Source organism: Octodon degus, unplaced genomic scaffold (assembly GCF_000260255.1).
Source record: "Octodon degus isolate 3935 unplaced genomic scaffold, OctDeg1.0 scaffold00147, whole genome shotgun sequence".
Lineage (NCBI taxonomy): Eukaryota > Metazoa > Chordata > Mammalia > Rodentia > Octodontidae > Octodon > Octodon degus.
This window is the reverse complement of record NW_004524723.1, coordinates 757,787-774,424: the sequence shown is the minus strand read 5'-3', so window position 1 is coordinate 774,424 and position 16,638 is coordinate 757,787. Positions and strand designations below refer to the sequence as shown.

General features: G+C 47.0%; 1 protein-coding gene and 1 pseudogene across 1 annotated transcript in view; both read left to right on the top strand.

Annotated features, from left to right (window-relative positions):
• The first annotated feature begins 2,214 nt into the window (after positions 1–2,214).
• LOC101580158 (solute carrier family 22 member 13) overlaps positions 2,215–16,638 on the top strand; it is a 24,597-nt gene continuing 10,173 nt past the window's right edge. Inside the window, exons 1-9 of the mRNA XM_023702202.1 lie at positions 2,215–2,310; positions 2,352–2,491; positions 2,729–2,883; positions 3,112–3,280; positions 3,493–3,613; positions 3,702–3,796; positions 4,011–4,225; positions 4,408–4,516; positions 5,952–6,141. Coding sequence (XP_023557970.1) covers positions 2,215–2,310; positions 2,352–2,491; positions 2,729–2,883; positions 3,112–3,280; positions 3,493–3,613; positions 3,702–3,796; positions 4,011–4,225; positions 4,408–4,516; positions 5,952–6,141 — 1,290 coding nt within the window. The remainder of the gene's footprint in view (positions 2,311–2,351; positions 2,492–2,728; positions 2,884–3,111; positions 3,281–3,492; positions 3,614–3,701; positions 3,797–4,010; positions 4,226–4,407; positions 4,517–5,951; positions 6,142–16,638) is intronic.
• LOC101579773 lies at positions 9,619–16,369 on the top strand (annotated as a pseudogene).

The window sequence follows — 16,638 nt, the reverse complement described above, 5'->3', positions numbered from 1 at the left end:
CCACATCTTTTTCAACCATTCCTCAGGTGATGAGCAACTTGGTTGTTTCCAAGATTTGGCTATCACAAGGCTGGGTGCTCTTGAAGATCAGAGTTGGCTTCTCCTCATCCCACTGGTATCCACCTTTCTTAGTGTCCAATTTTTGACAAAGGAAAATGTGCTTCCTTGTCTTGTCCAGTTATATCTCTGAATAGTATGAGACACAGACCATTGAGGAGTGGCAGCTCAAGTGATCTCTCCTGAGGCTGCTTGGGAGGTCACAGTGAAAGAAACTGTGAAGCCCAGAGCCAACATTGTTAGAGTCTCCAGGCAGGGAAGCGCACCTGGTGAATTTGAGAACTGCTGACATATTAGAATGCATGAAAAGAGGCAGCTCGTAATGGTGCTTGGATGCAGCGCTAAAACCAAAGTCTAAGAGACTAAAGGGAACTGCTGCAGGTCTTGAAAGAGTCAGGGAAATGTAGTAGCCTGTGCTGAGATAAGACAGGGAAGTTCTGCAGGTCCTAGACAGAACCAGCTACTACAGGTGGCACTTGATGCCATCTACAAGATGACAGCAGCCCATAAGCTGGGGGATCCTGATGCCTCTCCAAACCTGAGCACTGCTGCTACATGTCAGATGATTAGGAGACAGCAGAAGAAGTTCATGATAGGCAGGGCAGAAGCTGCACGGAGGCCAGGAATTCAGGCTACTGACAGCGGATGCCAATTTTGGAGAATCCATTGGCGTAGGCTGGTACAATTGTGAATGGCCTGCATTTCATGAGACAATGCTATGCAGCAGATTTTATGCCTGCTTTGTGGACACAAGTCAGCTCAAGTCTGTAGGTCTCACAAAGCTGCCCAGTTCTGACTCAAGTCTGGTAGGAGCCAACATTTGTTTCTATTCATTTTATGTGGTATCTTACACATAAAGAGATTCTGTAGTCCCTATATAAAAACCAAACTATATAAAATGGGGTAGGAGAACAGTCCAGTCTCCTGCCCTGCCTTGCTTCATTTCCAGGACTAATTTAACTATTTCACACTTTAAAAAGGTCCTTAAGGTTCTGCTTGAGAATGCAAATATGAGTTCTATTGTTAGTTCTGGGTAGGACATAATCTTGCCTCACATCAGTGAACTTGTCGTGATTGACTAGTGAGCAGGGGGCGGCTCTCACTCCTGTGTTTCCCTTCAGCACACATTCCCTGGTCCTTCAGGGGGCTTCACAGAGACATGGCACTGCTGTGCTGCCATCCAGTGGCTGAGTGAGCATTGGCTGTGGACCTCTCCTCTCTCAGTGCGCTGTAGCTGTAAGGACAGCAGGGAGCACTACAGGAGCTGGTGCATGCAGTGTTCAGGACAGGGACCTGCACCACCTCAAGTAGCTTAGCGTAGTGATGCAACAGACGTCATGTGGCAGCAGGCCATGCTATGTGGGGATAGGCCAAGGCTGTGTGTTCAGGGGACAGAAATGCTCCCAGGGCCTTTGGCCCAGCAGCATGGGGTCAGACATATGCCTCACATGTGCACACAGTGTGGAAGTGCGCAGGGCGACATCAGCCTGCACACTGTGTGCACAGGGTTTCCCACTCTGTTGTTCAGTCAGCCTGGGCTATTAAGGGCATTGGTATGAATTTGCCCAGAAGCATACACTGTCTCTTTCCCTGCCTATCTGTCTGTCCCTCTGCCTGTCTCCCTCTTTCCTCCCTATGGGCTCCTCTGTACTCACCTGAAGGGCTGTGCGTGCTCATTGGACTCAGAGTGCCAGTGTGGGCCTTTGGGGTTTCTTGAGCGCAACAGGAGACTCAGGGAGTCCTGAGTGCTTTCCAGGCAGTGGGGCAGTGGGGAGAGGTCTTGTGACTCAGGAAGGAGCCATTAGTAGTCTTTCAAAGCTCACAAATATTACACACTTGGCAGCTGTGCTACACCAGATTTTGATAAATGGTAAACCGTTCTAAATGTCAAGCTAAGTTAAAACCACATATTCCAGTTGTTATTTTTCAAAGAATATGTGCAGTGGCTTTCTACTAGGATGTGTGTCCCCCTGAGCAGAGACATCTCCTCAGTCCTAGAAATCTGCGCCCCCACACACCTTCCCTTCAACACCACCACACACAGGGTGTCACTCTCACAGCACCTGCCATGAACTGACTGCATCAAGATGGATGGGACTGCTGGAAGGCGGTCTGTGCCACTCCGTGTTGACTGGGGCACTGCACTGCACTGGCAGAATGCGCGGTGTACAGAGGTTGAACAGTGTTCTCCATGTTTATGCTGCAGTCCACAATGAATTTCTTATGGATCTTGGGGTCCGTGCCTACAGTTCGGTACCTTGGGCCCTAATAGGTGCTGAAGGACTCACCCTCAGTGCCCCTACACTTACACCTGCCTCTGTCTGCCTCAGTTCAACCTGGTTTGTGATCGGAAGCCCCTGAAGCAGACCTCGCAGTCAGTGTTCATGGCTGGACTCCTTGCTGGGGCCATCATCTTCGGGCCCCTCAGTGATCGGTATGCATGTTGATGAGGTTGCCGTGTGCCTACCACACTTTGGTGTAGGCCACATTCCCCCATCCACCACACACCGGCCTCAAGTACCAGGCTCTGTTCCCCCCACTCTCAAATAATACGCCCAGGGAGGGATCATGTCTCCTGGAGACATAATTCCAGGGCAGGCCCCTGGGTTTCCCAGGCCATTCCTCAGGGGGGTGCCTCTCCCTGCACCCACTGGCCCCTTTTTTACCTCAGGATTGGCCGAAGAGCCTGTATCCTTCTGCAGCTGCTGCTGATTGCCATCGTGGGCCTGGCCACAGCCTTTGTGCCCAGCTTTGAGCTCTACATGGCCTTTCGCTTTGCTGTGGCTATAGCTAATGCTGGATGTTTGTTAACCACCGTTGCCCTGAGTGAGTATCTGGAAGTGAAGCCTTCAAGAGCAGGTATATCTCCAGGGCCTGGACTCCAGCAGTCTCTAAACTGCCCATGGGTGTGTAGGTGAGAATCTGCGCCTTAAGTCCTTATGGTGTCCTATGCTGGGATTAGGTTCCAGCCCTACCATGGTGGCAGCTAAGCAAGAGACAGAGACCGAATAGGAAAGTTTAACCCACCCTAAGCCTCAGCTTCTCTTCCCACAGTTTCAGAGTGGGTTGGGCCCTCGTGGAGGACTCGTACAGTGGCTGTGATGCAGGCTATTTCTGCTGTCGGGCAGATGGTTCTAGCTGGACTCGCCTATGGTGTCCCAAACTGGAGATTCTTGCAAATTGCTGTCTCTGCTCCTACCTTCCTGCTCTTCTTCTACTTCTGGTGAGGAGACCCGTGCAGGATGATGGTGCTTGGGCAGTTGTGCTGTGGGCATGGGGTGCAGCCCTTAACTTCACCACATCTCCCAGGTGGTCAGAGGCTGCTGCATGACAGGCAGCTGTGGGGATGGGTGTAGGGTTCTGTGTTCTGTGTTGTGGCTGGGAGCAGTCCACAGCACTCAGGACCCAGAGTTCCCAGTGTTTCCTGGATTTCAGGCTTCTACCAGAATCTACACGGTGGCTTCTCATCCGGGGGAAGACAGAAGAGGCCAAACAACTGGTCATGAAGGCAGCCTCAGTCAACAAGCGCAAGCTCTCCCCAGAGCTCCTGAGCCAGGTACCTGTGGCAGGATCAGGCCCTGTCCTGCCTTAGAGCTGCCCCTCCCACATCTTCCCTGGCCCTCTCACTGTGCATCTCCTTCCAGCTGGTCCCAGAGGAGCAAGCCCGCAAAGGGAATGCCTTAGATCTTTTCAAGCATCCCCATCTCCGGAAGGTGACCCTGATTCTCACCTGTGTCTGGTGAGTAGCTACGGCCCATGGCTTATGCATGGACAAAGCCAGAGAGCACTCTCTTCCCTTGTGTTTGCCATTGCCATAGTGGGTTGAAGGCCTTCAGGCCATGCTGTTTTCAGCACAATAGTACTAGTGCTTCCTGGTGTGACCCTGGCCAAGTCCTCTGGGTGTCATGGTGTTGAATACACAGCAATGACATTGACCTTTGGATCGTTTTTAGGTTTGTGAATAGCCTGGTGTACTATGGCCTTAGCTTCCAAGTGGGTGAATTTGGTCTGGACATCTACCTGACACAGCTGATATTTGGAACAGTTGAAGTGCCTGCCCGCCTTTTGAGCATCTTCATGATGGAGAAGTTGGGTCGCAAATGGAGCCAGGCTGGAACCCTGATTGTGGGTGGTGTCATGTGTATCACCATCGTCTTCATCCCTTCAGGTATCAGGCTGGCTGTTTAGCATGCATCCCACCCACCTCAGCCTGGGGCCTTTCCATGGGCCGTTGCTCCCATGTCAAGAATATGGGTTCTCCCAAGTTTTAGTGCAGTAGGGTTGGGGGTTGGCATTCACAGAGAGGTAAGGCATCCACTCTCTGTGTGGCTGACCAGCATTTCCCTGCAGATCAGCCTGTGGTGGTCACTGTGCTGGCTGTGGTGGGAAAGTTTGCCTCCGCTGCCAGCTTTACCATCTCCTACGTGTATACTGCAGAGCTCTTCCCCACCATCATCCGGTAAGATTTGCTGGTAGGAATCCTTGTCTTATCCTGATTTTGACTGTCACTATGTTGTTCTTACCACATGTATGAATAGCTAGTTAAGCTGTCAGTAGGGCCAGGGAAACTCAACATTTAGTGCAACCCCCAAGTTTTCCTCATCTGAGTTGTGGAAAGATATAAAAATTCACCATGCCATAGCTGTGTCAAGTGGGAAGATGGGATATGTCTAAAGTGAATAGTCAAAATGAAATTAGAGCTTTAACATTCAAATACCCAATCAAAAAGTGGGCATCTGAGATGAATACACACTTTTCAGATGAAGAAACAGGAATGGCAAATAATTTCATTAAAACATATTGAATATCATTGGTCATTTGAGAAATGCAAATTAAAACAACACTAAGATTCCATGTCACCCCAGAAAGAATGATTATCTTCAAGGAATCAACCAATAATAAATGATGGAAGGACTGTGAGGAAAAAGGAACTCTTATCTATTGTGGCAGGATAGTAGACTGGTACAGCCACTATGGAAGTAAGTGTGGAGATTCCTCAAAAGTCTAGGATAGAGGTCCCAATTAACATCTCTTTTTCCCTCCTGTGCATCTTTCCAATTATGTATCTGCACTCATGTTTAATGCAGCACAGTTTGACATAGCTACATTTGGAAACAACACAAATGCCCCTAAACAAAGGCATAGTTTGAAAAGATGTGATATTTGTTTATATGGATTATTGCTCAGCTCTTAGCTAAGATAATCCCAAGGCTTTTATGGGTAATTGGGTGCAAATGGAGACCATACTCATACATGAAATAAATCAGATCGACATGTGTAAACATAATATTGTCTTACTAGTGTAAGAACCTGAAAGAGTAAATAAAATTACAAGGTACAATAGATACTGTGAAAGAGAAAGAAACTGTTCAAAGGAAAGGAATAACTGGGATGAGCAAAAGTGAGAAGAAAGAAAGAAGGAAGGAAAGAAAGAAAACATATATGTACATACACAAGAGAGTTTGAATAACTGTACTGCTGATTTATACTAATCTATTGAAAGGAATGTTTGTGTTAATGCCTATATTTTTTCTCCTTTTTATTTTTTGACCAATTTTGCATGATTATATATGGTAATCTGAACAACTAATCTGAAGGCAATAATATGGAATACAACAATCATTAAAAAAGAGAGAGAACATGAATGGTCACTCAGGTGGGAAGAGGGAGGACAGCAGGTGCAGCCTTGGTCTGAGAAGTGACAGCTGAACAGGAGTTTAGCAGGCATGGATGCCTGGAGGTAGAAGGCACATGAAGGAGCAGAGGACAGGAGCACTGGGTGGGTCAGCGAGGACTGGAGACCCAGCAGGCCTTTGGGGGTCTCTATGGAGACTTTAGGTGAATCTGGCCTGCAGCAAGGCTGAGTATGCTCAGTTTGTGCTGGCCTCCTCCAGACAAACAGGAATGGGGCTGGTGAGCATCTTCTCAAGGATCGGGGGCATCCTTACACCACTTATCCTCCTGCTGGAGGTCTACCATGAGTCCATCCCTATGCTCATCTATGGCTGCACCACCATCGTAGCAGGGGTGTTCTGTGTCCTGCTGCCTGAGACTCGTGGCCAGAGCCTGAGGGACACCATCCAGGACCTGGACCAGCAGCCCTACCGAGGGCGAACAGCTTGTTGCTTCTGATGCCCAGGTGGGTGTCTCCTCTTCCAGAGGCCCTGGCCTCCTCCTCACTCTTAGTGTCTTGTTGATTAGAGAGTGACATGGATCCCTTCGAATCACATACATCTGTGAGCCTTTGGATCAGAATCCTTCCACTTTGAGGCATGGGGTGGTTAGGAACATGATCATGGGAGCAGTTCTGAATGTTAACCTTAGCTTTTTATCTCTTCAGATTCTTCAATACAGAGACTTCAGGAAAACCAAAAGAGATCACAGAAAAACCTTCTAACGTAAGGGTCGCCAATGTGAGCTTTTCATACTTCTGACTGTGGTCACTAAGGGCCAGATCAGGGAACTCTACTCCTTCTCTGGATACAACTAGACATCAGTGAGAATGCACAAATCAGCATGTCTTCTGCAGGCAGCACACCATGACTTGATCCCAGTCCCAGCCCCACCTCCAGCCCCAGCCCCAGATGCCCACTGCTCAGTCCAAAGCAGATGTGTCAGAAACAGATCCTCCCTCCCTCATCTCTTCACCTGTCTCTTCCCCAGAGCTTCACCCCAACAGCCTGTATTAAGGTCTTCTGTTTGGCATTGGTTTTACTCATTCTCTTACATTTTTCTGATCCTCTCAGTCTGGGTGTGCATTCCATGAACAGAATGAAGCCCAGAACAGAGATTTAGTTGGGACTTTCCAAAGTTGTGGGAGTAAGCAGAAAAGAATCAAAGTTTGGAGTTGTGGATTGTACCCGGATGGATGGAGAAGAAGCTGTGCAAGAGGATGAGGTGGAGGTTCCTTCTAGGGACTGGCTCTAATCTTCTCTGAGTTTTGTGTAGGCCCACAAGACTTTTCATCTCATCAAGAGAAGATTGTCTCCTCAGATTCACAGCTCCAATCCTGCATTTCCTTTGAAGATTCTTCACCCTCTGCCCCACATGTGGCTTATGCTTAACTTGAGTGTGGCTCTGGGATCAGCATGGGCAAAGGGAGGAGTTGGATTCCATTCCTGTCATCAATTCTACACCAGAAAATTCAACAACTAGATGAAATGAACAAATGCCTTTGAAAACAAATTACTGAAGACTCAAATGATAGCAGTGATTGTGTGACAGTGAATAGAATAAATTTACAGCAATCCTTGGATGGTGACCTTAATTCATTTCAGAAGCATGCTTGTGATTTAAAGCACTTGTGTATGAAAACAATCTTGCATATAAAAAATAATGGTAAACTGGGGAGATAGCTCCATAGAACAAGTGCTTCAGTGGCAAGCACAAGGTCCTGAAATCAATCACCCATATCACAAACGAAAACAAAAAGAAACAAAAAATAAATAAATAAATAAATAAAAACAAAGAATGAGATCATTTGTTCCACCACCTAAAAATATTCATATGACAATGATTACAATACTTTAATCTCATACAACATAATTTTAAAAATAATTTTATTGAGAAAGAAATAGCAGTGAGATAGTTTCAAAAATGATCAGTAGGACAGTTTCAATAATAAATATATTGCATATTGTTGTCTTAGTGTTTATTCATTGTACAAGATGCAGACATGACATCTCGTCCATAAACACTATTAGAACAAATCTTATTCATTGAATTAAGAGAATGTAACTGTATATCTTTCCTATTTTGAATATACAGATACAAAATGGCCATTCATTTGTATCCCTTTTTTTCTGTTTAGTTTTGTCAGAAAAGGGTATTCCACTGTCATTTATCTATTGTAGGTGCATAAATTCAGCAAAATATTCCAATATAGTCTAATAGTCCATAATAGTAGTGCGTTATCCACAGGACTGGCAGTGTCAAAAGTTGTTGACACGAGCCCTTTACAGCCCAGCATACCAACATGGCTTCATCCCTTATACCCGGTTGTTATATCTTTCTGCTGGATGGTTAAGACCAAGGTAAAGTAAGACTTATATAACAAGAAATGTAAGTTTTGTATGTGATAAGGTCAATCAAGTCCCCTCAGGATTTATCCTGAAAACCCTGTACTGCACTTAGTAGACCCTTTGTCAGTGTCAGCCATGTGAAAGAGTCACAGCCATTCCTTGACCAGTTTGCTCTCTGTGAAAGCCTGAGAGAATGAACACAACATAATATTGTTTGATGGATTTTGCATGCCTATATATTGTAATTTGAATAATTACTTTGAAGATAATATTATGTAATATAATAACCATTGTTAATTTTCTATCATCTTGTTTTGAAATTCTGTATCATTTTTATTCCTATTTTCTCTTTAATATAAAAGGAAAAATGAAATAAGAAAATACAAAATATGAAGAAAAATAAATTGACCTGCATTTCACTTTGAAATCTTCATTTCTGACATGAGGGAGACAGGAGAAATGAGGGTTAAGTTGTGTTGGACGGCTTCCCTGTTACACTATTTCACAATGACTGACTCAGTGGAGCCGTTAATTTCATGCAAACTTAATAAGGAGCCTACCAGTGACACTCGCTTTGCCTCCTTTTGAGGATTTTGCACAAATGTGACATATGCCATTGTTAAATAGATTCATCACTTGCAGTGGTGCAGCATTATTTGGGTGCAAATCTCTATAAAATTTTGCACTGTTTCTCACCTTACACACCTCTACCGAACCTTTGAGCTGAGGGATTCCTCTGCCCTTTTCTCCTCCTCAGTAGATGAAATCTCCCCCATCACCTCCAACTCTTGGGAGATGATCACTCACAGCCCCATACTGAGTGAGAAAGAAGACCCATTGGGTCAGCTGTGCCCATGTGATGTTTGGCATCACATACCACTGCTGTTGTGAGGTTTAAGTTTTTCTTTTGTTTTGTAAATAAGTTGATTGCTATATTTTAGGTAAGCATAATGATTATATTCATCATAGACTTTTTGTACCTATACACAATGTATCTTGATTCTTTCTTTCCCATTCCTTTCCCCTTACCTTAACTCCCATTCCCCTCCTTATTTACAAAAACTTTCCTTCTCTCCTTGCTTTTTTTTCGTTTCTTCATTCATCCTTCCCTCTCCTTGATTCTGCTTCTCAATTGAATATTGTTTTCCTATTTTACAATGTCTATTATACATTTTGTTCCTTATTTACATTTGTAGTTTCTCACATCAGAGCAACTATGCAGTATTTATATAGTTGTGTCTGATTTATTTTATTAAGTATGTTCTCAAAGTACATCCATTTACCTAGACACATCTCAAGAGTATCCATTTCTTATTGGCTGAGTAGTGCTGCACTGTATAAAAGAACCACACCTCCTTTATTCATTCATGGGTTTATGGGCATTTAGGCTGTTTCTAAGACTTAGTTGCTACAAACTGCATCACTGTAAACATGTGTGTGCATGTGTCTCTCTGGTATGATACTATTAATTCTTTAGGGAAAATGTCAAGAAAGAGGTAGCTGGGTCCAATGGGACTTCTAGCCTTAGTTTTTTTTTGAAATGTCCACACTGGAGGACATCCTCAGCCACCGCTTCAATGAGATGCAGCCCTGTGAAGCTGGCTGGGACTACCCTAGGCCCCGGTCCCTATTGAATGAGGTAAGGCTGGCTTTAGCTCTGTCTATCCACCTGCTTTGGTCTCTGCCTGACCTGTGCCTGTGGTTGGAAGTTGTTGCTTTTTTCCTCTTCCTATTCCTGAAATTTGAATATTGTTCTCCCTGCTTTTCCTTTTGCCCTAGTCCCATTTTTCTCCTGGTCCTCTGCCCACTGGCCTTTCTCTTTCTCTATCATGTTCTCTGTCTGGTTTCCTGCCATGTTTCTTATCATTTTTGTTCATGCTTTAGTTTCTCTCTGTGCTTGTCCTTCTGTCTGGTCAGTGGCATGCCTTTGTTCCTGTCCCCTCTGTTTTCCTCTCATACTTTTTCTCTCTATCTGACATTTGCACTGGTCCATTTTCCGTCGTCCTTGAGTCTGCCCTCATTCTGCGTAGTACCTTCTTCCCTGTGTTGCCCTTGCTCTTCTGTAACTGTACACAATCTGCAAATCGTCCTTTCTGCTCCTAGACTTGGATTCCCTACTCTCCAGCTCCTCTCTAGCTCTCTGCCTGGCTGCTTCCTTTGGGATGCTGGACAGCAATTGTGACTGTAGGTCATGTTCTGTGGCATGGACGCTTAGTGAACTTATTTCCTTTGGAGAGACAGAGGCAGGTAAAGGCCAGGGAAATAGCTAGTAGAATAAATACTTTCTTGGCAAGTGCAAGGGCTTGAGTTCAATCCCCAGTTCTGCAAAAAACAAACAAACAAACAAACAAACAAAACAAAACAAAAAAATAATAAAGACAGAGGCAGGTAAAAAAAAGGATTTCTCATGCATCCAGCTTAGAGCAGAGGCTCCCTCTGAAGCATCTAGCCTGATGCTGCTGCTTCTCCTGCAGTGGCAGGACTGAGGCTACCCCGGAGAGGCCTGGGCCAGGACACCATGGGAGCTCATCTCGGAGCTGGGCTGCCATCCTCAACACCTGCTGCCCAGCTGTGGCGGCACCTTGCATAGGACACAGGCCGATGCCCCTCTCCCTATCTGCACGCGTTCAGATTTGGAGACCACTAATTACTATCTTCCATTCAAAGTTCTCAAAATGACTCACTTTTTAGAAGCTTTCAAACAAAATATTTTAACTACCTTCAAATATATGTTTATTTATGTATTTATTTGCCAGTAGTAAAATTCAACCCTAGGTCTCACATTGAGCGACACCAGTGGCTCCCAAATCCTAAACGTATTTTTACTAAAAGAAAATATTTTTCTGAAAACGTGTTTTCTGTAAAGAACAGTTTAAGAACATTATATGACTTTAAAGCTAAGAGAGAAAAACAAACCAAAACTAATTTGTTGCCCCCCACGGCATTGGGCACAGGTTGAAGCTCTGCAGGTAGCGACATGATTGTAAACATCAGTTAGGTATTTGTTTCCTTGCCACAATTTAAGGGAACAGGCTGCCTCGCTTTCTATTATTTGCCAGCCCTTAGTTGGGCTGCGTGGTAAGAGGTTTGTGAGGCAAGTCACACCTCACCTCCCAGAGTTCTGCTGGGCTGCCCAGACACCAGGGGCTCTTCGTGCTACCAAAGGCTCCTTCTAGTGTCCGCTGCTGTTTCTGCCTTTGACTATCTCCTGCATTCCTGAGGTGTCTGCCTGGTGACTTTCCCAGGCAAGGAAGTTTGTCCGAGAGCCGAGGAGATTCTGGAGAGACATAGTCGTCTGGATCTTGAGCTTCGGGCTTGGCTGAAGTGTTGTGTTACTGATTTCTTTAGGGCAGATGCCACCAGGGTCCTGCTGCTTCTCTGGTATTAAAAAGTGGGCTTTAAGAACATATTTCATGACCCTTTTACTGTCCCATGTGCAGGCTTCAAACATTATTTGCATCAGCACATGAGCCCAGGATTGTGGGTTCTGAACAGAGGACAAACTGTGTGATTGTTTCTCCTCCATGTGAACAGCCTGTGGAAGGTTCAGGAGAAAGAAGGCAGGCGTGATGGGGCATGGGGAGAGCAGGGGGATCAAGAAGGAGGCTGCTATGTGCTTGGCAGCATCTCTGTAACAGGAGCCCTTTTCATATTTTAGCTTGTGACACGGTCTTTCTAAAGGGTGATCTTCCTGTCTCAGCCTCCTGAGTAGGTGGGATTACAGATATGCAGGACCACACATGGCTGAACATTCACATTTTAATATTGGACCCTAAAGCTTGACTATAGGAGCTTTGGAATGTGCCCTGCCTTTGCTCCTCCTCTCCTCCTCTTCCCACCGGTCTGCTAAGGGAAGTAGGTAGCCCGAGACCCTCCTAGTCTCTCGATCAAGCCCAGCTGACACTAGCCTTGAGTGGAATGGAGTGATTGCTAAACATCACCCCATAGTAGGCACCAGGTTTGCTAGGTCTCAAGAGCTGTGCTGGGCATGTGAGCTTATCACCTCCTGTTCACCTTCCACTGTCATGGTCTGTGCCCAAAAAACTCTCCACATTATAGGGATCCTTGCCTCTCTACCTTTCCAAGGCATTATTTGCTAATTCACTTCAGGACTGCTCTTACAGTTCTATCCTGGCAAAGCCCACTGAGAGGTAACAGGGAGAGACAGATAGAGGAGGCGATGCCCTACTGCCTTGACCTGAGGACTCAGGAAGCTCTGGGCCACCCGTATAGGAATAAGGGCTGGGTGGACTCTGAGGCCCAGAATTGTGAATTGCCTTCATCCCATCAGACAATGCCATGCAGCAGATTTTGTGCCTGTTTTGTGGACTCAGGTCAGCTCAAGTCTGTAGGTCTCCGAGAGGTGCTCAGTTCTGAGTTGTCTGGAAGGAGCCAATATTTTTATTTTTATTTATTTAATTTGTATCTTCCTACAAAGAGATTCTGTAATTCTTGCATTAAGCCCAAACCATATAAAACTGGGTGGAGGGCTGTTGAGATGGCTCAGTGGTCTAAAGCACCTACTTAGAACAAGCTTAGCAGAGCACAGGGACCGCGGTTCAATCCCCCAGCACCACATGCCAGCCAGCCCCGCCCCCTGGTGGGCTGAGCTGGCCACACACACACACACACACACACACACACACACACACACAAATAAATAAATAAAATTTAAAAAAACCCTAAAACTGGGTGGAAGAAGATTAAAGCCTCTTGCCCTGCCTTGCTTCATTTCCAGGACTAATTTAAGTGTTTGACAGATACCGAAGTCCTTAAAGTTGTGCTTGATAATGCACTGACTCAAGCATGAGTTCCATGGTGAGTCCCGCATAGGTTATTTCTTGTCCCTGAACTGATGCTGGCTGACTAGCGAGCTTGGGGAGTCTCTCGCTTCTGTGTTCCCCTTCAGCACACATTCCCTGCTCCTTCAGTGGGCTTCACAGTGATGTGGTGCTGCTGTGCTGCCATCCAGTGGTTGAGTGAGCATTGGCTGCGGACCTCTCCTCCCTCAGTGCACTGTACCTGTAAGGACAGCAGGGAGCAGTACAGGAGATGGTGCATGCAGAGTGCTCAGCACAGAACCAGCACACTGCAAGGGTCCTGGGGGTGGTCATGCAGGAGAGGTGTGCTCTGTTCCCCTGCCAGATGGACACAGGGCAGGACTGTTTTTCCGGGAGGCAGAAATCTTTTGAGTTGCCTCAGTCTGGTAGGATGGGGTCAGACATGAGCAACACATGTACACACAGTGTGGAAGTGCGCAGGGCTACATCAGACTGTACACTGAGTGCATGGGGTTTCCCAGTCTGCTGCTAAGTCAGCCTGGGCTAATAAGGGCATTGGTATGAATTTCCCAGATGCATACACTCTCTTTCTCCACCTGTCTGTCTGTTCCTCTACCTGTCTCCCTCTTTCCTCCCTTATGGGCTCCTCTGTACTCACCTGAAGGGCTGTGGTTGCTTATTGGACTCAGATTGTCAGTGTGGGGCTTTGGGAATTCTCCAGTGCAACAGCAGACTCAGGAGTCCTGAGTGCTTTCCAGGCAGTGGGGTCATGGTGATACATGCTTAGCTTGGCAGCAGTGCTACACCAGGTATTGATAAATGGCTACCATGTAGGTATCAAGTAAGTGAGTTCAAACCACAAGTCCCACTCTATTTTTCAACAATACATGCAGAGACTTTCTACTAGAATGTGTGCTCCCTGGAATGACAAATTCTCAGTTCTGGAAATCTGCTACCAATACCTTCCCTTCAACAAACACCACTGCACCCAGGGTGTTGCTGTTTCTCGCAGCACCTGCCAAGAACTTGACTTCACCCAGATGGACAGGACAGCTGGAAGCTGAGTTGTGCCATCCCTTGTTGGCCAGTGACTGCACTGCACTGTGCTGGCAGATTCTGTGGTACACAGAGGTTGAGCAGTGTTCTCTGTTTTACGTTGCTGTGAGCAGTGATGTCTTTTGGAGCTTGGGGACCATGCAGACAGTTTAGAAGCTTGAGCCCTACTTGGTGCTGAAGGACTCGCCCTCAGTGTCCCTCAACTCACACCTGCCTCTGTCTGCCTCAGTTCAACCTGGTTTGTGATCGGAAGCAACTGAAGCAGACCTCGCAATCAGTGTTCATGGCTGGACTCCTTGCTGGGGCCATCATCTTCGGGCCCCTGAGTGACCGGTATGATGTTGACCAGCTTGCCGCTTACCTACACTCCTGGTGCAGCCCACGTTCTCCCGTGCCCTGAACACTAGCTTCTAGTATAAGGCTCTGTTCCCGCATCATCAAGTGGGATTCCCAGAGAGGGGCTATGTCTCCTGCTTGTCACAGATCCCAGGACAGGCCTCCTAAAGCTTTCTAGCTCTTCTCCAAGGATTGTCCTTGCCTGTATCCATTGTTACCTCAGGTTTGGTCGAAGAGTCTGTTTCCTGGTGCGGCTGCCCCTGGCTGCCATCGTGGGCCTGGCAATGGCCTTTGTCCCCAGCTTTGAGCTCTACATGGCTCTTCGCTTTGTTTTAGCTGCTGCTATGGCAGGAGGTTCATTATGCGCTATTGCCCTGAGTGAGTATCTGAATCCTGGAACCTGCAGTTCCAGTGTGTGACCCTGAAGTTGGCCTGCTTCCAACCTTTAAGCTTCCTTGGGGGACTCAAACAGGCACCCCTTACACATGAAGAATTTATAGCTTTCCTTGTGGTCTGAGGTCCCAGTCCACCATAATGGCATCCCGGGGGCACCTGGGAATGAATGTGCAGGTGTGGCCCCACCTCAACCTCTCTGGTGCCACAGTTTCAGAGTGGGTTGGTCCCTCGTGGAGAACTCATGCCTTAGCCCTGTATCAGGTCGGTAACTCTGCTGAGCAGATGTTGGCAGCTGGATTGGCCTATGGTGTCTGAAACTGGAGATTCTCTGCTCCTACCTTCCTGCTCTTCTTCTATTTCTGGTGAGGAGACCTGTGCAGGATGATGGTGCTTGGGCAGTTGTGCTGTGGGCATGGGGTGCAGCCCTCAACTTCACCACATCTCCCGGGTGGTCAGAGGCTGTTGCAGGACAGGCAGCTGTTAGGGCTGGGTATGGGGTTCTGTGTTCCGTGTTGTGGCTGGGAGAGGTCCACAGCACTCTGGACCCCGAGTTCCCAGTGTTTCCTGGATTTCAGGCTTCTACCAGAATCTGCACGGTGGCTCCTCATCCAGGGAAAGACAGAAGAGGCCAAACAACTGGTCATGAAGGCAGCCTCAGTCAACAAGTGCAAGCTCTCTCCAGAGCTTCTGAGCCAGGTACCTGTGGCAGGATCAGGCCCTGTCCTGCCTTGAGTTGCCCCTTCCAAATCTTCTCACTCTGCATCTCCTTCCAGCTGGTCCTGGAGAAGGAAGGCCACATGGGAAGTTTCCTAGATCTTTTCAAATATCCCCATCTCTAGAAGGTGACCCTGATTCTTACCTGTGTCTGGTGAGTAGCTAGGTCCCATGCCCCCTGCATGGACAAAGTAAGAAAGCTCCCTCTTTCTTCTTCTGTGACAGTGCCATGGTGGGATGGGTTTCCTCAGACCATAATACTGTCAACACAGCGGTGCCAGTGTCTCCTGGTGTGACCCTGACCGAGACAGCCTCTTCCTCGAGATCCCATGGTGTTGAACACACAGCAGTGAGATGGACTCTTGGGCCTTTTGTAGGTTTGTGGATAGCCTGGTGTACTATGGCATTAGTTTCCAAGTCAGAGGATTTGGCCTGGACATCTACCTGACACAGCTCATATTTGGAGTATTTGAAGTGCCTGCCCACATTTTGAGCATCTTCATGATGGAGAGGTTGGGTCTCAAGTGGAGCTAATCTGGGACTTTGTGGGTGGTGTCATGTGTGTCACCACCATCTTCATCCTTTCTGGTATCAGCCTGGCTCTTTACCATGCATCCCCCACCCATCTTAGAGAGGGGCCTGTGCAAAGGCTATTGCTCCTATGTCAAGAGTATGGGTGCCTCAAAGTTTGGGTGCAGTAGGTTTGGGTGTTGGTTGCACAAGGATTGGAGAAATCCACTCTGTGTGGCTGAATAGCATCTTCCAGCAGATCAGTCCATTGTGGTCCCAGTGCTGGCTGTACTGGGAAAGTTTGCCACCACTCTCTGCATCACCATTTCCTATGTGTACACTGCTGAGCTCTTCCCCACTATCATCTGGTAAGAGCTGCTGGTAGGACTGCTCCTCTGACCCTGGTACGTGGATCTTGACTATCACTATGCTCTCCTTACTGCCAGTCTACGAATAGCTAGTGAAGCTGTCTATAGGGCCATGAAAACAGAAATTTAGTGCAACACATCAGTTGTCCCCACCTGGGTTGAGAAAGGCCATAAAAGTTCCCCATGCCCTAACTGTGTCTGGTAGGAATGTTAAAATTAATGGCCATGTCAGAAATTGTTCATGTGGCCATGACTCATCCACATTGGTGACACTGACAAAGGTTCTATAGTCTGAGGTATAGGATCTCAGGATAAATCCTGAGGGGATTTCACTGACCTTATCAGACCCAAAAGCTACAACTCTTGTTGCATAGGTCCTGCTTTACCTTGGTCTTAACC